This window comes from Mixophyes fleayi, chromosome 1 (genome assembly GCF_038048845.1).
Source record: "Mixophyes fleayi isolate aMixFle1 chromosome 1, aMixFle1.hap1, whole genome shotgun sequence".
Classification (NCBI taxonomy): Eukaryota; Metazoa; Chordata; class Amphibia; order Anura; family Limnodynastidae; genus Mixophyes; species Mixophyes fleayi.
This window is the reverse complement of record NC_134402.1, coordinates 395344751-395367619: the sequence shown is the minus strand read 5'-3', so window position 1 is coordinate 395367619 and position 22869 is coordinate 395344751. Positions and strand designations below refer to the sequence as shown.

General features: G+C 40.7%; 1 protein-coding gene across 4 annotated transcripts in view; it reads left to right on the top strand.

Annotated features, from left to right (window-relative positions):
• Positions 1 to 22869, top strand: part of KIAA0825 (KIAA0825 ortholog) — a 374240-nt gene that overhangs the window by 27575 nt on the left and 323796 nt on the right. For all 4 annotated transcript variants that reach the window (XR_012678323.1, XM_075181021.1, XM_075181001.1 and 1 more), the window contains exon 3: positions 22591 to 22756. Coding sequence is in view for 3 of the 4 variants with exons in the window: in XM_075181021.1 (XP_075037122.1) it covers positions 22591 to 22756 (166 nt within the window). In the remaining variant the exon portion in view is untranslated. The remainder of the gene's footprint in view (positions 1 to 22590; positions 22757 to 22869) is intronic.

The window sequence follows — 22869 nt, the reverse complement described above, 5'->3', positions numbered from 1 at the left end:
TTATACTGCTGGATTGGTTTTGCAAATTTGGTTATAATTACTTTTTTTTTTTTTATTTATTTTAATTTTTTTTATAACTTTTTTTGTATTTTTTAAAAACTTGGGAATAATGGGGAAATAACTATGCCCTTAGAAGCACAGAGCACAGGACACAGCACCACTGGACTGAACAGGACACAGCACAGGACCCAGCAGCACTACTGAACTCAGCAGGACAGAGCACAGGACACAGCACCACTGGACTGAGCACAGAACTGAACTGAACAGCACGAGATATAGCAGGACAGAGGACCACCTAACACACCCTCCCTCTACCCTGATCAATGCCCGAGTGAAGATGGCGGCGACTAGCGGGGAATTTATAGGATCCAAGTATCGCGAGATCCGACAACGGGATTATGAGTCAGAGCCTCAGTTTCAGATTTGAATTTGGCGCCAATACCCGGATCTGTCTCGGATCCGACTCGGATCGGCAACGTTCGGGTGGGCTCGGATTTCATAAATCCGAGCGCGCTCATCTCTAGTTAAAAGTGGTGGGATACTAGCTAAAAGTGTGACCCCCACCTCCTCCTAGTTGTGTCATCCCAGCACATACTTCATGCTGAGTGTTTTGCACATAGAGACAGCTTGGAGAAAGTGTTGGTGAGATGTGAGGGCACCTATTACCCAAGACATCAGGCGCAATCACAATAGCCCTGCATCCACTCTATTTTGGTATTCAGCTAATACAGTTGTAGCAGGCATTAATGGGGTACCTGGCATGTAACGCTGCCATAACACACCACGGCGCATAAAATATACTCTTTGCATTGCATAATGTGTGTTTCGGTAAGCATCAAGTCCCACTTAACTTTTTTTTCCATTCAGTACCATTACCACTAGATCACATTGCGCTGAGTACCCCAATTAAAATGAATGGGAAAACTCAGTATGACGCAAATATGGGGGAAGTCGTTACTAATAAAGGCTTGTGTTCTTTAGTAAATTTTGATAAATCCACATGTAGTTCCACAAAAGCTGAAAGAGATAAACAATGGAGTTTGGCTGAGGTGTGAAGGTTTGCCAATTACAGGCGTTTTTGTTTAAAAACATAATAAAAATGCAGACATATCTATGGTATAGGCTAGCTACAAGCTGACTCTGGAGATGCAAATGTGAAATAAATAGAGCCGCTGTCACAAACTGTAAAGTTAGTTTTTACCGTTCTACCAGTTGTTCTCAAAAGTTCAAATAAAAGTCAAAATCAAAACGATCTATGAAACGAGAGACCTCCTTGCGTGATAGAGGGACTTGATGGTCTTAAATTAATCCTATTAGAGCATTTATTATGCGAGATCGAAAGTCTGTTGAAGCTTATCCAGGCAAATACTTGGTTTAATACATTCGTGAGTAGTTCCCCTTACTTTCCTACTCCAAAATTCTGTGTCATGTTTATCAAGATTGAAAATGAACAAATACAATAGAAAATTATATCCAAATATATATTGGAAACCGTGACTGTCTTAAGGTGTAATGTGCATATAAACACCCCCACACAAGCACCAGTTCCACCATAGTGGATCACTTCTATGAGCAAAATCACTATACCAACTTAATACTGACCCTTTCATGTATTTTGTTTACACATCCAGTATCAACACAGCAAAGCTTAAAAGAAGTAAACCAATTATAGACTAGTATGTCAACATCTTTTGATTCAATATGGTTATTATCACATGTATACAAAATGTGAAACACCTTTCAAATGGTAGTGTCACGGATTCAGTCAAGATGGGCCTCAAAGTCTGCTTAGGTGAATACTTCCCACAGAGAGGAGCGGAGTCTAACGGAAGAGAGGTTTTCACCAGGGATCCCCGCAAGGAGATATGAGCTTAGCAGCTCTGTAACCTCAGGTCGCGGTCCTCTAGGGGGGCGATGAGCGAGACTAAATGGATGTACAGGAGATAAAAGTGGTAATGCGGATATGTTAGAGTGCTGAGGTCCTGATGAGCTGGATGCCCTGGAGCAGGATCAGAGGAGGTACAATGATTTGCAGAGTGGTAGCAGCATCTTAACTGCGGAGGTGATACAGAAGTACACAGGAGAGCAACAGGCTCCAGGATGGTGAAGCCATGAGCTCCTTGTGAGCTGGAAGCCCTGGAGCAGTATCAGAGGTGATGCGCAACGATCTGCAGTGTGGTTGCTGAATCTAACGAATAACAAGGTGGAAGCAATAAACAGGAGCCAGAGGAGGAGTCATCCTAACAGGTAAGGAGAGACGAACATCTGGCACCTTAGTAGGGAGGCAGGTGCTTTAAATAGACAGGGCTGACAGGCAATTAGCCAATCAAGTGAATGCAGGAAGTTTTGAAAAGACCAGATATGCGCATGCTCAGTTCAGACCAGCAAGTGAATGCAGGGAGTGAAAACAAAGGGAAACAGGTAAGAACAGAGAACAGCATGAATGGTTAACTGGTGCGACATGTGACAGGTAACAGCACTTTATTTTTCAACCACTTACCTGTGTCTTGTGCAATTTCTCTAATCCCTTTTTACTTTCTTTCCAATTTCCTTTAATAATGGTGTTCTCTGATATAACCAATAAGGAATGAAAAGAGAGGCTTCTCTAGTGTGTTACATCACAACTATTGCAACTTTATTAAAACAAGTAAAGTGCGCTAAATGAACACATATAAAAAATCCAATAGTAAAGTGAGTCTCCTACCAGACATCCAGGTAAGAATATGCGTGTCAAGTCATGATGAAGGATGCTGTTAATTCCGGGTAACATCTTTAGATGACTGCATTTTATATAATTTATATTGGTATTGGATTTTTGATGAAATCCTAGCAATATTCAGGCAGTAACAACTGAGGAGTGCTATAGGGAGGAGTTCAGTTATTCATTTAGACTATTCTATACAGCAATCCAAGTTGGTGCAATAACTTTTCGCTCACGTGAAAATAGCTAACCTTTTTGATCCCAGCAGTTGCATCTCTGTTTTGCACACATGATGTAATAACACCGATCCTCATGGCTCATGTCATCCATTCTCATTCCTGCATTATATTCTAAGGATGATTGGTTAGGGGGAAAATCAAGAAATATCTTGTACTGACCACTCTGTTCGCCAGCAACATGGGTAGACAGCAGCTAGGTGTTATTAGAAAGCTTTGCAAAAAAACACGAGGTATCCAAGCCATAGTTTAGTATTAAGTGTGGTGGTCAAAGATCTCCAGTTTTGTATAAAAGTTTTCTTTGAAAACATATGGGATTTGTTAGTGCGTAATGGTATTCATGAATTAATAATGTAATAATAATAGTGTATGACACATGGCTACTGATGGCCATTGAAATATAAGTTAAAGGTTGTATATTTTACATTAGTTCATTTATTACAAGTTTTATTTAAAAATATGTAAACTGTACTGTACATGTTTATGTCCATAATTTTCGCTTTTATATTAATCTGCAGATTCTTTCATAGATAAATAATTGTAGGGTTTATGAAGATATATTTATACAAGCGTGCACTTAATAAACATATACTATTGTGCAATGCACAGACAGCATATAATGTAATTTTTCAAACAATAACACATATGACATGAGAAATTAAAATGTCCATATAATGTTATTTTACATAGAGTAGTTTGCAGGATAGTGTTCCACAGAGAATGAGGATGTGGACTAGAAGGAAGAGAAGTTATAGGAGCAGCACTAGTAATAGATGTTGGTAGTAGAGGTGGAGAAGCAGCTAGAGAAGGAAGATATGGAGAAGCAGCAGCAGGAAGAGATGATGTGGATAGAGTTGGAGGAGCAGCAGCAGGAGGGAGATATGTAGGAGCAGCAACAGGAAGAGATGTTGATGGTAGAGGTGGAGAAGCAGCTAGAAAAGGAAGAGATGGAGAAGCAGCAGCAGGAAGAGATGATGTGGATAGAGTTGGAGGAGCAGCAGCAGGAGGGGGATATGTAGGAGCAGCAACCGGAAGAGATGATGATGGTAGAGGTGGAGAAGCAGCTAGAAAAGGAAGAGATGGAGAAGCAGCAGCAGGAAGAGATGATGGGGATAGAGTTGGAGGAGCAGCAACAGGAGGGGAATATGGAGGAGCAGCAACAGGAAGAGATGTTGATGGTAGAGGCGGAGAAGCAGCAGCAGGTGGGGATATGGAGGAGCAGCAACAGGAAGAGATGTTGATGGTAGAGGTGGAGAAGCAGCTAGAGAAGGAAGAGATGAAGAAGCAGCAGCAGGAAGAGATGATGTTGATAGAGTTGGAGGAGCAGCAACAGGAAGAGATGTTGATGGTAGAGGTGGGGGAGCAGAAGCAAGAAGGAGATATGGTGGAGCAGCAGCAGGAAGAGATGTTGGTGGAAGAGGCGGGGGAGCAACTAGAGAAGGAAGAGATAGAGAAGCAGCAGCAGGAAGAGATGATGGGGTATAGTTGGAGGAGCAGCAACCGGAGGGGAATATGGAGGAGCAGCAACAGGAAGAGATGTTGATGGTAGAAGTGGAGAAGCAGCTAGAGAAGGAAGAGATAGAGAAGCAGCAGCAGGAAGAGATGGTGGGGATAGAGTTGGAGGAGCAGCAGCAGGAGGGGGATATGGAAGAGCAGCAACAGGAAGAGATGTTGATGGTAGAGATGGGGGAGCAGAAGCAAGAAGGAGATATGGATGAGCAGCAGCAGGAAGAGATGTTGGTGGAAGAGGTGGGGGAGCAGCTAGAGAAGGAAGAGATAGAGAAGCAGCAGCAGGAAGAGATGATGGGGTATAGTTGGAGGAGCAGCAACCGGAGGGGAATATGGAGGAGCAGTAACAGGAAGAGATGTTGATGGTAGAAGTGGAGAAGCAGCTAGAGAAGGAAGAGATAGAGAAGCAGCAGCAGGAAGAGATGGTGGGGATAGAGTTGGAGGAGCAGCAGCAGGAGGGGGATATGGAGGAGCAGCAACAGGAAGAGATGTTGATGGTAGAGATGGGGGAGCAGAAGCAAGAAGGAGATATGGATGAGCAGCAGCAGGAAGAGATGTTGGTGGAAGAGGTGGGGGAGCAGCTAGAGATGGAAGAGATAGAGAAGCAGCAGCAGGAAGAGATGATGGGGTAGAGTTGGAGGAGCAGCAACAGGAGGGGAATATGGAGGAGCAGCAACAGGAAGAGATGTTGATGGTAGAGGCGGAGAAGCAGCAGCAGGTGGGGATATGGAGGAGCAGCAACAGGAAGAGTTGTTGATGGTAGAGGTGGGAAAGCAGAAGCAGGAGGGAATATGGAGGAGCAGAAGCAGGAAAAGATGTTGGTGGTAGAGGTGCGGGAGCAGCAATAGGAAGAGATGTTGGTGGTAGAAGTGGAGGAGCAGCATCAGGAAGAGATGTTGATGGTAAAAGTGGAGAAGCAGCAACAGGAAGAGATGTTGATGGTACAGGTGGAGGAGCAGCGGGAATAAGTAGATGGCAGAGGAGTAGCAGAAGGGAGAGCCAAGTGCCATACCAAAAACTTAAATATGCTATATTACCTATAATACATTATGTAAATCTGACATGACACATGCACATTATGCATGTTTAAAACTGCATTAGCTTCAAAAATGGTGGTCATTTTCATTATCTTACTTTTTTAAAAGGCTATAAAAGGAGGTTGAAAGATGGATGACCAAAGGAGAAGCTGCAACGTCCAGTTGCTGCATTTGCTTCAACTGTAAATCACATAAAAATTATTTACCTCTTCCATTTTGCAAGTTACATACGTATAACAAATGAACATCACAAAAATAATTTGGGTGCATGTGGAAAAAAACAGTATTATCCTAAGGACCTTCATTATTGTAGACCTCAGGGTTAGACTAAGAACATGTTAGATTTGTGCCTTTTAACATGATTACTCATAATTAGCATTGTTAAAAGACAGAACATAAATGCATGTGATGCAAAAAACAAAAATATTGACCAATCTACAAATTGTACACTTAGTGGCCACTTTCTTAGGTACACTTGTACACCTGCTAGTTAATGCAAATAGCTAAGCTGACAATCATGTGGCAGCAACTCAATTCATATAAGCATGCAAATGTAGTTAATAGGTTCAGTTGTTCAGACCAAACACCACAGTAGGGAAGAAATTTGATCTAAGTGACTGTTTACTGTGGAATGATTGGTGCCAGATGAGGTGGTTTTAGGTACTGCTGATCTCCTGGGATTTTCTTGCACAACGGACTCTAGTGTTTACCGAGAATGGTGCGCAAAACATTCAGTGAGCATCAGTTATGTGGGTGAAAACATCTTGTTAAAGAGAGAGGTCAGAGGTGAATGACCAGACTGGTTCAAGCTGACAGGGAGGTAACTAATTTAAATAACCATGAATTACTACGTGGAATGCAGAAGACCATCTCTGAAAACACAGCACATCAAACCTTGAAGTGGACAGGCTATAATAGCAGAAGACCACACCGGGTTCTACTCCTATCAGCTAAGAACAAAAAACTGAGTCTACAGTGGACACAGGCTCCCCAAAACTGGATAGGAATAATGTTGCCTGGTACAACAAATCTAATCTCTGCTGAGACATGCAGATAGTACACTCAGAATTTAGTGTAAAACGCATGGATCCATCTTACCTTGTGCAGGCTTGTGGTGATGGTTTTATGGGGTGGGGAATGTTTTCTTAGCATACAATAGGCTCCTTAATACCAATTGAATAGTGTTTAAATGCCACAGCCTGTCTAACTATTGTTGACGACCATGTGCATTTCTTTATAGACCTGCCGGCTCTATAATGTTAAAACCTTTGTAAAAAAAACATAGAGCCGGTGGGTCCTCGCATAGTCCCCTTAATACTAGCAGTGTAACTGTCGCTATTTGAAGTGACGTCACGCTGAGTGCCGGCATGTTTTACAGTCGGGGTTGATAGCCAGGTTGCCGCAATTGCTCTGTGTCACTTTTTCAGTAAGTCGCTATTTCCTACTTGCCTAAATTAGAGCAATCAGCATTCTTTTGTCGCAGTTACTGATGTCGGAAATCTGTTCTTCGCACCAATGACTACCACTGGGCTTATGATCCTTTCCAATATATCCTTTAACAGTAGGTAGGTAAAATGCCTCTACGCACAACATAATACTGTACTATATTATCAGGCATATTGTGTAGGAGAAAATGCATATTATGCATAACAAAATCATAATTGCACCATAGTAATTTACATTTTACTAGAGCACTGTGTATCCCTTTTTAGAGCATGACAATTGTGATCAGATCAGATCAGAGGGTAAATGTATCAAGCTGCGAGTTTGCAACTCCAGCGATTTTCTCAAGAGAGTTGAAACTAGCCGATGTATGAAGCTGAGATTTCATGCAAAATCGCCAGAGTTGTGCTTCTGTCAAAATCGCTGTTTGCAAAATCGCCAGTGATCAAACTCCCGACTGTTTGCCACTGCAGCTATACAGCTCTCAAATGTATGAAGCTGCGAGTTAGCAAACTCAGGAGAGTTTGCTTCAAAACACGCCAGATACAACACGCTGCTTGATAGCAGCGTGTTGTACAAACACATCACTGTTACACTGCCCTGGCAGTGTTAAAAGGTTAAAGAACAGATAAAAGTTTAAAAAAAAAAAAAGCGTGAGGCCCCCCCGCTATTTATGCTTAACCCTAGTGCTGCCTGACTAGTGCTGGTCCCGTGAAAATCGGGGAAAAATTTTGCGTGGGGTTCCCCCGATTTTCACTTTACCAGCACTAGGCAAACCAGCCAGGGTTGGTGGCACTATAGCAGGGGGACGCGCGGCAGGGGTCCCCCTGCCATAATGACTAACCAACCCTAGACTGTTCAGCGCTGGGCTGGATTCCCTAGGGAGTGGGGTCCGCTGAAAAAAACGAGCGGGCCCCCCCCCTAGAAAGAACCAGCCCAGTGCTGATAGCACTAGGGCTCTTCCTACCACCCCTGGGCTGTGGGTAGTAGGGTAATACAGCGTAAAGTAGTTAAAAAAACAAACTGACACCAATTTTGTTTGTGGAACTACAAGTCCCAGCCAGCCAGGTTGCCAAAAACAGTGTGGCCATGCTGGTGCTTGTATAACTACAAGCACCAGCATACCCACGGCAGCCAGGGCATGTTGGCACTTGGAGAACCACAAGTGCCAACATGCCCTGACATCCCTGGCTTGCTGGGCCCTGTAGTTCCACAAAGAAAAAAGTTTACAAAGCCACAACACCCTCTTATAAACCACATACATTTATTAAAAATAATAAAACCCACAATAAAGACACTAACCACCCTCTTTTAAACCACAAGTATTTATTAAAATAATAAAACCCAAATACTTACCGATGATGCCTTCTTTCTTGCTCCAATGTCACTTATTATTTGTAAATCCATCTTGCCGGCTTGCCCCAGTCCCAGCCATTGATACCTCCATAAGGGAATCTGTGCCATCAGGAACTCTTCGCCCAGAAGGGGCACATATTTGTACATCCCGAATCTTGAGTCTTGATTGAAGATAAAAATAAAAAAAAGCCAGGAGCCGCCGCAAACACCTCCTACCTAGTAGGAGGTCCGTTCCGCAATGCTCTTACGCTGTTTGCGTAAGAGCTAACTACTGTATTATGGTATTTTTCCACGCTAGTGGGGAAATCACATAATACTGTATCTAGCGCATTGCGCATGCGCTACGCTACTTGCGTAACCTGTATTTACTGGTTTTACAGGGTTTTTTTTTCAACTTTTATCTGTTCTTTAACATTTTAACAGCTGCCGGAGCTCAGGTCAGTGTAACAGTGATGTGTTTACATCTCACTGTTACAACACAGGAGAGTTTGCCAAACACAGGAGAGTTTGCCAAACACAGGAGAGTTAGCTAAACTCGGGAGTGTTTACATCGCTCAAAATCGCCAGAGATGACCAGCGATTTTGAACATGAGTGTCAAAATCGCAGCTTGATACATTTCCATTTTTTTAAAAGAAAATCGCGGGTAAACACCCGCGATTTGCCGCGATTTAAAGACGCTGGCAAACTCGCACTTTGATACATTTACCCCCAGATGTATTAGCTACAGTGGTGGCTGAAAACAGTGCACTCCTCCCCACCCTCCACTTACACCCTGACCTGACAAGCGCTGGAGCTATTCCCCTCTTGGCTGTGGGGGTTAGGGGATGATACAAAATTGTGACACCAGTATATTGGGTCAAGCTCCCAAAGACCCCTGAACATCATACCAAAATAGTAAAAAATAAAATAAACAATAGATGCAATTTTCAACTAAAGTTTATTTGAATAAAACACTCCCCAAACCCTTATCAAACACATTATTAAAAATAAAATCATATTTCTTTGTCATTCATTTGTTGTAATCCAATAGGAAATTCTTCTGTTTTTGCAATCCAAATTGATTTCTCTTTGTAACCCAGTAGGAGGAAAAACGAATCCATGAAAACTGATGCAACCTCGTGATGCTGAATGTCTGACCTGGAGTGAGAGAAAATCTCATTAGCCTCTCAGCCAATTGCAGGCGTTTTCCCCATCGGCCTGTTTAGGTTGGCTAGTGACTAACGAGCAGGGCCGGCGCTACCATTAGGCAACTTTAGGCAGCCGCCTTGGGCTCTGGGTTCTGGGGAGGGGGGGCACTGTAGCTGGGTACCCATCCTAACAATGTCTGTGAGTAAGACATTAATTAGACGGAAAGTGCGCTGCAGGCGGCACAATCGCCCGCCCGCTACTTCCCCATTGCTGACCTTGACTGTAAAGACAGCACCGCCCTCCCGCAATCCCTCCGGTGCTGGGTCCTTACCGCGTCGTGACATCACAACGCTGTCTATGCAGAGGAGCCGAGAGGCTCCAGGAAGACAGAAAAAGGTAGAATGCAGAAAGAAGCAAGTAGCAGAGAAGAGGGCAAAAAGAAAAGGTAATGACATTAATACAGAGAAAACGTGGAGAAAATAGGGGGCAGAGGAGTCTAATGTAAACATGGAGAGGGAGGCTGGAGAAAATTTCAGACAGAAAAATATTTCTGTTTATGGCGAAAAGAGAATATTGTATTTCATATTAAAGCAATGGTTTTATTCTATTAAACTGTTATACTTTTTTTTATTTGCATTTTAAAATGCTGACTGTTGCGTCTCTGCACTGAACTGATCTACAATATCCACTAGACAAGCTTATGAATTGTGTATCTTTGGTCCAAATACAAGTGCACATTTAGGATTTTGATGTATTTCTGTGCTCAACTTATTTAATCCAGCACATAAAATGTAACTTTTTGCTCATGCAGAAATGCTGCAGTTTTCCCCACTCTAATTTCACTTTTTGTACATTTCTGGTCTGGACCTATAGATAATGCACGTTAAATCTTATGAATGAATTACTTTCTCAGTGTGTGGCACGATTTTCCCTAATGACCAATACTGGTATTACAAGCAAAAAATTATTATTTTGGGAGTAAATTGAAAGTAATACAATGCAGAATGGTAACTCATGAATGGCACGGTTCAGTGAAATTGTGATTGGCCAGGTGTTCCTTTAACACTTGCTACATTTGTATAAATCTGGTCTTTAGATCTGCAATAAAACAATTAAACATGGGAACTGTTGTTTATTAAGTCACCAATAAAAAAGAATAGCAAAAATGAAAAATCACTACAGAACATCATGGGTGGAAAGTTAATGATTGAGCTGGCCATTGTCAGCCTGCAGCTGTCTAGAAGTATAAGGGTCTTCGAGGCTTGCTTTTTGAAAGTAGTATTCGCGACATTGGTGATAACATAAAAATACTGCTTAATAGTGATAAGATTCTTGTTGCAGCAGTGCTGCTTTAAACTGGCTCATTAACTTTTCGATTGTGATATGGTGTATCCACAGAATGCTGTAGAATTGTATTTACATTTGTTTCTTCCCAGGCTCTCATTCATTCTTTTAAAATTCACAGAGAGAATGTACACAAATGGTTTTACATTTTTTTTATCTAAAAATGAATTCAGATAAACGTTTCTGTGCAAAACGGAGACCGTATCTCGATTCTTTTGATGAGTCTACGTAAACGCACGTAATGCGAGTATGTGAATCTACTGAGTGGTTCTTACTAAGAAAAGAATGATTATCTAAATTATTATTTTTTAATGTAATAGTAGATTAGAGTACTTTGAATTGATCCAGATTATCATAATTCTTATTTTCTCCCAGAGTTTATAGTGTTGCCCCCCCCCCCACCGCCCGTACACTATAGTATTTACATGATATTATCTATGATGCTGCTCTGTTTAGATAGACACCTTTACCCTATTTTGTTTTTTTTGTTATTTTATTAAGTTGATAAAAACACACAAAGGAGAATGTACAATTGTATTTTATATGAAGTTTTTGCTTGTTTATTGTATTTATTTTTCTGTCCAATATAGATAATAAAAAATAAAAAAAATCAATACAGATTGAATGCTATATTGTAAGTGAAACTAGACATCATGTTAGACACATATTTTTTTTTTTTTTTTTAAGAATGTCTTTTGACTGATAAAAGTGCAGGAAAGGACAACTCATTAACTAAATTAATAAGGGGTATGAGCGATATAATTATGAACAAAGGCTCCCCAAGCTAGATCTATTTACCCTAGAGATGGAGATATATAAGGGAATATGATATTATATTGTCTAAAATACATTCATGGCCTGTCTGACATCTTTGCAGGTAATTGCATGTGGATTATTTGATCACAAGTAAGGGTACTTTTAACATTCCTTGCGGTTATTTTTTCTCATGTATTGTCGACTTTGCAGCCCTATCTACATTTTACATGTGACATTTAAACGGTGTTGACCTTATGAATATGTAGACATTATGACTGTAGCCCTTATAAATGTGTCAACATTATGACTGTTGACATTTTGGTGTAGATATTTTAACTACATCCCTAACATACAGTATCAGCACAAATTCAATATATAGAGATAATCCCATATAAGTGTATTAAGAAAAACAAATATGCACCTAGAAAATCAACTACGTTGAATGTGGCAGTAGGCATACAGATTACATAAGAAGAAATAAAAGAGGGACAAGTAAAGCTTGCCACATGCAGAGTACTTATGTTGAACATCTTGGGCTAGATTTACTAAGCTGCGGGTTTGAAAAAGTGGGGATGTTGCCTATAGCAACCAATCAGATTCTAGCTGTCATTTATTTAGTACTTTCTACAAAATAACAGCTAGGATCTGATTGGTTGCTATAGGCAACATCCCAACTTTTTCAAACCCGCAACTTAGTAAATCTAGCCCCTTGTCTGTTTTTGGCCGCCAGACACCACCGCTCTCTGTTTGGGCCGAAATGGCAAGTGATTCTGTTTGGTCAAATTGGATGCATTTGACTGTTTGGCAATTTATACAAACTCATATGTCCCTTTTAACATTTACTGCATCTGTAGGTATCTAGTCACCAGACATGCACAATACAAAGGAATGTAGGAACTGAACCAGTACACCTAATTGTTTCCACCTACTAACTTATCCATGTTCGCTGTTGCCACGCCCTCCAGTGTATATGTCAGAGGAGTGGGACTACATGGAGAGAAGGAACTGGGCAATTCAAGACACCTCATGGAGTCATACAGCAATATAATAGTCATTATATACTGCTGGACTTCAACAAAGGAGATATGCAGGGAAATATCTCATAATGGGCAAACCCCACTGGGGGATGGACGCTGTCAGGTGTGTGAGCATGTGTAGGTCATCATTCATACATGAGGCACGCTGTTAGTGGCTAAAAATGTCTCCAGCAGGGCTTCTGATTGAATACAGGGATTGTTATTTAAGGGACACTGTTAGTTAAAGGGGATTTAAAAAAGAATTAACAAAATGAGCTTAAGCTGATCTATGTAGAAAAAGACACATACATAATCAAGATGAAAATATGTATAAGGGCACAAATAAAGTACACCTGATATGATTTTATGTAAACACAACCTTAAAAAAAAAAAAAGCTGCTTACAAAAAGAGTTGTAGAAGTTGGCTGTGGGAGCTTGCCTTAGATTGGCATGTGGGGAATTCAGAGATTAATTCAGCCAAGTGACTTCTATTTATAATGTTTTATAGTTTAAAACACCAGAGAAAGGGTTAAAGAAATCAGTCTATCAATAGTTTTGTGGTGTGTTGTTTACAGTATTATCACGCTTCTCGATAGAGGCCTACATAAAGCTAATACATATTGTACCATTATTTTACAGTATATCCCCAAACATTGGAGCTTATTCAGCTGCTTATTTTCCTTGTAGGTTATACCAAATACAGCATGTAACTAAAAAGCTCAGTAGTCTTTATAAAAAACAGATTCGGCAGTTAAATTGCCTTCTTTACATTTATAGTATAAATGGCTATTTTCTCATTTTAGTTTACTATAAATAGAATGAGTAATGAGCATCTGTAGGATGTTGGAATATAATGATGTAAAGCACAGATCTGACTATTTATTTGTGATTTGTTACTGAATTGTGCTGCCTTTATCACATTTAGAACATTGCTGTATGTAACAAAAGATTTGTTATATTTCTTCATTCCCCTTAAAGCAGCAATCCCACATAGGTATTTTTTATGATAAGTACCTTTTAAGTGTGCATTTTTCTTAACTGTGCTTCTATAAACCATTATGTCCTTTTCAAAATCTCTCCGGAGGTTTAAAAATATGGCTCCCAGTTAAAAATACACACACTGACAGCCCTCAGCATGTCATGTGAAAGCAGAGGAGGGATGAGAAAGGGGAGGAGTTTACAGTACACAGAGTAGACAGAATTCAGAGAGGCGTTCCAAAGACACTCTGCTCCCTACATCATGTGCAATGTGATTGTGGTTACGATAGTAGTCCATGACACTGTGCAGAATTATAAATCTTTAACAACAGCCTGGAGAAAATGGTAAATACCAACATTCTTTTAGCCTGATACTGTGTTTGGTATTGAAAAATACATATCTCATTGTTTCATGGAATTGCTTTAAGTTGCATGTACTGGAAAGCTAAGTTGTGCTTTACATTTTCGTCAGGAAGCTTGGTGTCCATAAAAGGAAATGCTTAACCAAATTCTCTTAGTTCTTCAATATGCAAACAACATGCACATATGTAGAAACTCCTATAACTATCTACTATATAAATGCCTAGTGGCGTGTGTGGAAAAAAAACAACCAAGCTGCAGCGCCACCTGCTGGGCAGAGTTATACACTGACCTATATATTTCTTGAAGGAGAAGTGACAGTTGGGAGTGGTTGGTGGTTGCCGGGGGTGACAGTGGGGAGTTTTTATCACCTTAAGTAGCTTGATGAAGGATGTGGCGATGAAGATGAAGGATGAGGTGATGGAGAAAAATGATGAGGCGGTGACATGTGGACAAAACCACGTTAAAAAAGGGCGCTTGCGTCGGGAAGTAACGCTCTTCCCCTAAGGAGGCCTGGGCTATGCCCAAATGCAAGACAAGAACCTTTTTAACACCCTAAGTAGCTTGATTTGACTAGAATGCAGAAGTATCATGCACGGGTTAACTTGTATTATTATATTTGGTAAGCAATGATGTTGGTCATGCCATGACTTATTTTGAAAATGTAATGTTTAACTGATCATGAAATGAAACACATTGGTATTTGATAATTGCCTCATGCATGTATGTTGTGCTGATTCAAATAGAAACATATATTATCAGTAATTATGTATGATGATATTAAACATCACCTCAAAGTTCCAAGTTTTCCTCCTAATATAATTGCGATTTTCCTTATGTTTACATTTGAGCATAGATAAAATGGGTTGATTATCATTTTTGTTGTTTTGGGTAGAGGTTATAAAAATGTTACGCTTCAACTAAGTAACAGCTATGGAGCCCAGGATATGATAAAGAATTTAGGTGTTTATTGATCAAAATGCAGATAAATAGTACGAACCAAATAATGCTGAAACTGCACAGAAATATCTGAGATTATTTGATACTGGTTGCAAGGAACACTGCAGATGCAGGAGGAATGGTTAGATGAAGAGAGATCCGGAGTAGTGATGTAAAGTCCAAGAGCACAGGGGAAACAGGAGACAAACCAAAGGGGAAGGCAACAAAACAACAATGACCAGCACAGGAGAGGCAGAGAGGTACACAGGTTAACCCCTGGCAATAACAAAGGAAAAAGGCACAGTGGCAGTATCTCTGGTGAACAGAGCACAACGGTAGTTCTTGTACTGGGGTGATAGATGGCACTGCCGGAGGCACAGAAGAGCTGTAAGTTGGCACTGCGGGAGATGGTGTAAACTTGCTGATAAGTGCATCAACAAATAGTTGTAAGTCAGATAGGATGGGACGGTTAGTCTCAACCAAAGGTTTTGTCCATTCCATGGCTCCGCCAGTCCAGGAAAATTTGCTAACAAGAACAGAGCCTTTGGGTCACTGACAAGGCCATGTACTGAGGGGAAATATGAAGCACAAAACCTCAGTAGAGCACTAAGTTGAGAAAGGTGCACCTCAAAAGGTAGGTGACAGCTCGAACTGGACACCCTCAGCAGGAGGCAGTTCGAACTGGACACTCTCAGCAGGAGGCGGCTCAGACGGGAAACCCTCGGCAGCAGGCAGCTTGGACTGGGCACACTTGGAGGAGGACCCAGACTGGGCACACTTAGAGGAGGACCCGGACTGGGCAGACGACTTAGCAGCACTGTGAGAAGCCTCAGAGCAGACAGCACTAAGTGTCAACTCGGGCTGGACCGTACTGACCGACAACTCAAGCTGTAGGGGCAGCGCCCTCCCTGAAGCAGGCTGTAGGGGCAGCGCCCTCACCTAAGCAGGCTGTAGCTCAGGAACGGACACAGGGGCAGGAGACTCCAGGGACTGGAGGCAGCGGCAGGAGACTCCAGGGACTGGAGGCAGCCGCCGCATACCAAGGCTGGTGATAGTCCCTGCTTGACCTAGTATGCCTTGTAACCTTTTGTGCTATCAGTGCATTATTTATAGGAATTGCTGTCTTCTACACTCCTGACTCTTGGCTTTGTTAAACGAATTTGCTCTCATATCTCTACCTGCCCTGACCCCTGTCTTGTTTAAAGGATTCTACTGTCTTCTCTACCCCTGGTCTCTGCCTGTCTGACTCTGAGTTCTGCCATATACATTCTAGTTGCTCACTACCTGTTACCGTGAGCTGCCCACTTTATCTGAGAAGTGTCAGACTACTCCACATTAACCCTTGCCTGCATGGCTCATAGTTCTGCTAATATATCCCGGTTGCTCATTACCTCCTACTGTGTTCTGTCCACTTCACCGAGCAGGTGCTAGATCAATAATGGCTATTACCCGAGCCCAAGTCCTGGGGGCAACTGAGTATTGTGGAATTTAAAAAGTCTCTCGGAAAGGGGGCTGCTAAAGGTGAACATCTCGCAAAGTGGTTATAGCGCTTCTCTGCCCTTAACACTTCCATAGTAGTCCTTTTGTCTGTTGTTTCCCTTCCAACAACTGTATGTCCACTTCCGCTGTCTGATTGATATACATGGGTATGGATATCATAGATGCATATTTATTGCTGAAATTGTAAATTATATGAAAAGCGTGACAGTTGAAATTTACACCACTTAAAAATGCAACTATGATATTTCTGGTTTTAAAGCGGCAATGCACAGACAATGCTTGACCCTAATCCTAACCCTAAACCTAACCCTTTTTTAAAACCGGAAATGTCATAGGCGCGTTTTTAAGTGATGTAAACTTCAACTATTGACCTTTTCTGTAGTCGCAGTTTATTGAAAGCCTGTCGGAAATTGTTTGAGGTTCTGCCATGGAATTTTTATGTCGCACTAAACAGTGTCTGACAGATCAGTATAGGCATAGTGAGTACCACCCCTACTAAAGTACTATAGCATGTACAGTACAATACAGTATAAATTCTGTAATTAACAGAAAAGTAACCTTAATATTTTGTGCTTTCACATCATAACTGTTCTCCCTCCAGTGGGGTGTGACTGTATCCTGAAATATTCTTCAGTTGACTTTAGGGTGCCTACAGCTCTTCACTGTAGCAGCTTATGACCAGTATCCCCTGACAAACTAACAGGCATGCATCCTAACTCAGGACAAATCCCAGGATGTGAACAAATGAACCAATCTATGACTGAGATAGATGCATGAACATTTGAGAATTTTCATAGTATGATGTATAGATAGTAGCTGGCAAAAATGTCCTGTCAAATATGCATATAAACTAATTGAATGTTCTGACAATCTGTGGAACAACTATGCCAGTATTTATTTTCTAGACTCTATTTTATTTTTATTTTAGTGTTGAAACAAATTACTAAAGTATTTGTCCCTAGAAAACTTTAGGCTTATTCATTGCTTGTTGTTTTTGGCAAGTATCCAGATTTTGATGTCAGATTAGTGTTAGAGACTATTCCTAATTGAATCAGATTTATGTAGGCTACCAACAGTATGGTCTATTCAATTGACTGCACTGTAATCTGTTAGGTCTCACTGAATGGAACACTTCATGATGAAATTTTTTGATTTTTTTTTTTGTACATAGAGAGTCCTTAGAGCCAAGGTGTATGGATGGAGCATCACATTTCACAGTCCCAAGAAGAGTTTACACAAGTTAAGAAGATACATGCCAGTCTTTTGTCATACTTAGAACCAGTATTCACAATTGGGGTTGTCCCGTCAGTGTTTTGAATGGGCCACAGGCAGGGAGGTATTCTTTTTCATGAAAGTGCTCAGCCTTTATGAAAAGACTGTTTGATAATGAGAAGATATTCGTTTCACTGCACTTCATTTTGAACTCACTCATGCCTGGAGTTTTCTTGAAAAGGTCTTTTCTTCACCTTTCTCTATAGTGTTTTCCAGCCCACCCACCCTTAATACATTTTGAAGAGGCCTTCACTTCTTGTTAAAATTGGTTATAAACAATCAGATTTCATTTTTTTGTGTGTGTGTTTTATATTTTATTGTTTGCAGTGTTAAATCCTTACATTGTAATGCGATGCCTTCTGTACAGTCCATCTAATTAGTATGTTTAGTTAATTTTACAAAATAAGTGGTAAGAAGGTGTAGTATATTGTAATGTAAGAGGTCATTGTTTAATAATTGTTACAAATCTGTAGCTACATGTCTCCTTTAAACCAAAGTAAAGAGTTAAAATTTAATAATCTTTATTTGTTTACAACTTTCTATCTTGCAATAAATTAAGTAATGAATCCTAAAGAACTTGCCATTATTTTATTGACTATGATTTTTTTCTTGCAATTGCATTTAGCAAGAGAACCTGAAAACTCTCAGACTGCAGCTTGTCTCTCTGTATTGAACATTTTTTATTCTCTGTGCATTAATGCTTCTTTATTACACATCCATAATACAGCTTCCGATGGCAAATAAAAAGGAACTTTATACTGTATGTAATACACTGAACAAAGGGAACCCTAGAGGTTGATATAACAACCTATAGCTTCCTGGCTACAGATCCTGTGTAGGGGACAATCAGCATCAAAACATAATGATAATGAGCTATGCTAAAATATATTGCACCTCCCTAATTTGAAGCAAAATGTATGTTTTGCTTATTATTCTGTTTTGTCTGCTACTTTTACTATTCTAGCACCTCTTTCAATTTCAGGGATTGAGAATTCCTCCTACATGGGAATAATTTGCATGGGGAATGACTCATGAACAGTGGCAGTGTCGTTCTCAGCTTGTGCTGCTTCGAGAAAATACTTGGATCAAATTTGGAAATGTCCTTGAAGTTGTCTTCTTTGTCCCAATCCTGGTTCTTTTCACTTGTATAAGAAGTGTTCTCTTCTGGTAATTCTTGTTGCTCTTCACATGTTTTATTGTGCTGAAGAGCATTGAAAGGTGGTACATCTCTGTTTATCAGTTGGAGTTCTAAAATAGTAAGATTGTAATGAGATTTCTTTTTTCAGAGTTACTGGTAGACAGTTTTCTTACTTCTTGCACTGGGTAAAGCATACTTGCTAACTCTCCCAGAAGAGTAGGGCACCCTCCCATATGTTCCCCCCTCCTAGTGATGCTGGCAGGATTAGAGCCGCCTTGATGGGATTCTCAGGGAATCGTGTGATTTTGGACCCGGCCCACTGTAAAATGACGAGTAAGCGTCATTATGGCACGGAGCAGCGTCAAAAATTATGCAATTCAAGCCATGCCCCCTTCATCCATACTACACCCCCCCCACCTCCATTCCAGTAACTCCCAGAGGGGAACATCTAAAAGTCAGCAAGTATGGGGTAAGTGGTTTGGTAGAGTTATATAACTTTCTTTGTGTTTCCTGGTGCCATTCTTTAGTCTTATGTACATATTGAACATGGCGACGGGGCAGTAATTTTTCTGTTCTCTTTGGGATAATCTCGTTGTACATTGTGAGAATATTCATGACAATGCTTACACATTTTTCCACCAGACAGTTTGATGCTGCAAATATTGACTATTAGTTATGGGCCTCATGCAGAGTTGGAAGCATCAACTTGATTATGGTGTATTTACAAAAAATGTCTCTTCCCCCCCCCTCCCCCCCGCCCCCCTAAAAAGGTATTTAATAGACTGAGCCAGTTGTGACAATTTCAGGGGGTTTGTCCCCACGAAATTGCCGCAACCAGTCCAGGCTAGGAGAAATGGTGCCCAGATTTATTTTTGTGGATGGAGGGTGTTTATGCTGTTTCTCTTTTTATTTATCTGCAAACAGATAGGCATCCTAACAGGAGTATCTGTGGATTCTTCCACCTCCAACCATGCCGTAACTATATCAACGCGTCTTTACTGAAGTTGTCCTACACTTGCTTGTCCATTCCCTCTTCTGTTCCTCCTATCTAAACATAAGGAGTCATTTAAGATGAGGCCAAATCTGTATACAGAAGTATGAGTACACATTTTGTTTTGCTCAGCAGTAGGGAAATGCATATTTTACTCAAAAAACAACTGTAGTGATGTAAATTGAAGACCATTGTCTGTAATCAACTTTTTGCATATACCAGATGTTCACAGCTTTGAGATGTGATTATTACTGTGTAATAAAATATCCACTCTATTAATCCTGTACATTTAAAGAAGTCTACCCATTCCATGTGAGCAGGTCTCATCCTAAAACTTGCCATGTTCTTTTTGGGATTTCCGAAGGCATTAATGTTTTTTTTTGTTGTTTTGTTTTGTTTTTTTTGTTTTTTCAATAATGATTTTATTGAAGTTTTTCCTTTTGGTTACATAGTACATAAAAGAAAACAGAAAAACATACATTGTAAATTACAAGGGAGAAAAAAAGGGAGGGGATCGAGGGGAGGGGTATAGGGGGGGGGGGGGAGTACACATCAATATGAAGCAAGAACATGAAACAGTACCACTCTCAACATTTTACATATTATAGAATTTGTTTGAGAAACAGCATAGAAAGTAGCCCTTTGGTTTTACTGAGGGGAGTTACAAGGGGTTCCCCCAGAGGCGGGCAGGACTGCGGATTTGGCTACATATCGATTCCAATCAAACCATATGATGTCGGGGCAGGAGGCAAAGGAAGAGTAAGGGACTCCCAGCGTTTCCATGTCACAACTTAACTGAACCTTAGAAATTATCTTGCCTATGGAAGGCAGTGTAGCTGATTTCCAGGCTTGGGCAATCACCGCACAGATAGCTATAAAAAGGTGGCCTATTACATATCGATCCCCGAGTAACACTTGTGGGGGAAAGACATGCAAGAGGGCGACTTCTGGTGCACTAGGGATCGGGGTTTGAATGACTTTAGAAATTAAGGTGTACACCTCAGTCCAAAGATCTCTGACCACTGGAGCACTCCAAAAAACATGGAAAATATCCCCTATCTCTTCACATCCACACCAACAGGTCCTGGACTGATCTGGCCATATCTTATGCAACCTATCGGGGGTCATATAGAGTCTGTAGAGTAGCTTGTAGAGCATCTCCGAGTGATTCAGACACCTCGACATCCTGTGGGCGTTTTGGTAAATTTTGTCCCACTGATCTGGGTCAGCTGGGAAGAGGCCTTTATCGGGTGTTGACTTGAGTTGAGGTGGGTGTACCAGAAGGAGATAGCCATCAATGGGTTTTTGATTTGTTTGACTATTTGCTATGAACTTATGAATGCCCTCATTTATATGTGGCTCAGAAGAGCTTACAATCTAATTTCCCTACCTCAGTGACACAAACAGCAGGGCCAATGTAGTTGGAAGCCACTTAACCATCCTTTATACCTTTGTACCATGGGAGGAAACTGGAGAATACCCAAGTGAACACAGGATATACACACTGCATACAGATAGCTCACTGATAAGAACCAAATCTAAGCACTGTGAGAAAGCATTTTAATACTACATGTGGGGGAGGGCGGGAGTGGATAGGTACGGAGTGAAACAGACAAAGAAGTAAAAAAACAAGATAAATGCCAACTGATGCATGACAGATATACAATAACAGGATCAAAAAATAAATTCAACACATTACGGTAATTGGCGTTGAGACGTAAGACGTCCAGACGGATGAGACCGAGATGGCTCAGAGCCCTATTTGTGTCAGGAGCCAAGAGTCAGGGTACAGGTGGAGAGGCAGAGGTGGACAGGGAATCACGACTTTCTCTGAGGTACCAGGGAGCCCAAACAAGGTCAAACTTATGCTGTTTGTCATGGAGGTAGGAAGTAATGGATTACATGCATATGATATGCCATATGTAGTTTTTAAGGGCCAACATAGTATGGGGATTAGGAGTTTTCCAGTGATTAGCTATCAAAGATTTGGCTGCCGCGAGAATGTGGGATATCAATTTATTGGAGGGAGCGTTCTCTTCAGGCATAGGGCGGGCGAGGAGGAAGGTCCAGGGGTCCTAGGCTAGCGGCCGTTTGGAGACTGAGTTAAAGACAGACAAGACCATGTCCCAGAAGGGGATGATGCGTGGGTAGGTCCACCAAACGCTGAGAAACATGCTCCTCTGTGCACAGTACTGCCAGTAGCTCGGAGTAGAAGTAGGGAACAGCAGCATTGTAATTTTAAATTGCCATGGATCTCCTTAGTGGCTGCTAATGTCCTTATAATGTATAGTATTAGGTGCATGATCACATATCACATACAGTATATTAGATGTTTTGTCACACAGTGCTACTTTTAGTCTAGTCCTCAGTCCTGAAATTTTCATGAAACCCAAACCAGCAAAACCTTTCTCATATAGCACCGGACCATTTATATCCCTTTACAATACCAAACAAGGTGTTTATCTATATTATAAAATGTTGAAATAAAAATATTTTTATTTCAAATTGATCTGAGATCCATTTGAAATAAAATGAACATTTGATTCAAATTACATTAAAAAGTTATGTTTTATACTAATTATTTGGTTAAAAAAAGACTTATACCTTTAGCTATGCACCTTTTTATTCTTTCTCCGACTGGCCTTCTATGTAAACGAGACATATTTAACTAGGTTTCTATTACTTCCAAAAGCAAAATGCCCAATTTCACAACAGCTTTATGATGTGTAATGATAAGGCAAATTCAATTTTCATTTATTTATTTATTTATATATATATTTATTGATATGTTTGCGGCATTGATTTTATATATAAAATTATGTTTGCTTACATTTTATTTTGTTTTCTTCTCATTAATACACTGTATACTTTGTGTTTTTATCTAGCATTGAAGAGTGTCTGGAAAACCTTCGTCAGGAAGTGAATGACGGTTGTGCTGGCGAGATTCTCCAGAATAATGTGGACTGTCTCCAGTGGCTGAATCATCCCACCACATCTCGCAGACTGTCTGATACTCCTCATTCTGACGTGATGGTGTTCCTCAAAACTGTGGTAAAACAAAATTTGTTATATCTAACAGTAAAGGTCATAAAGGGGCAACACGGCCACTCCACAGTGCAATTACAGCTTTGGTCTCTGTGATGGGCGCAGATGTGCCCAATTTC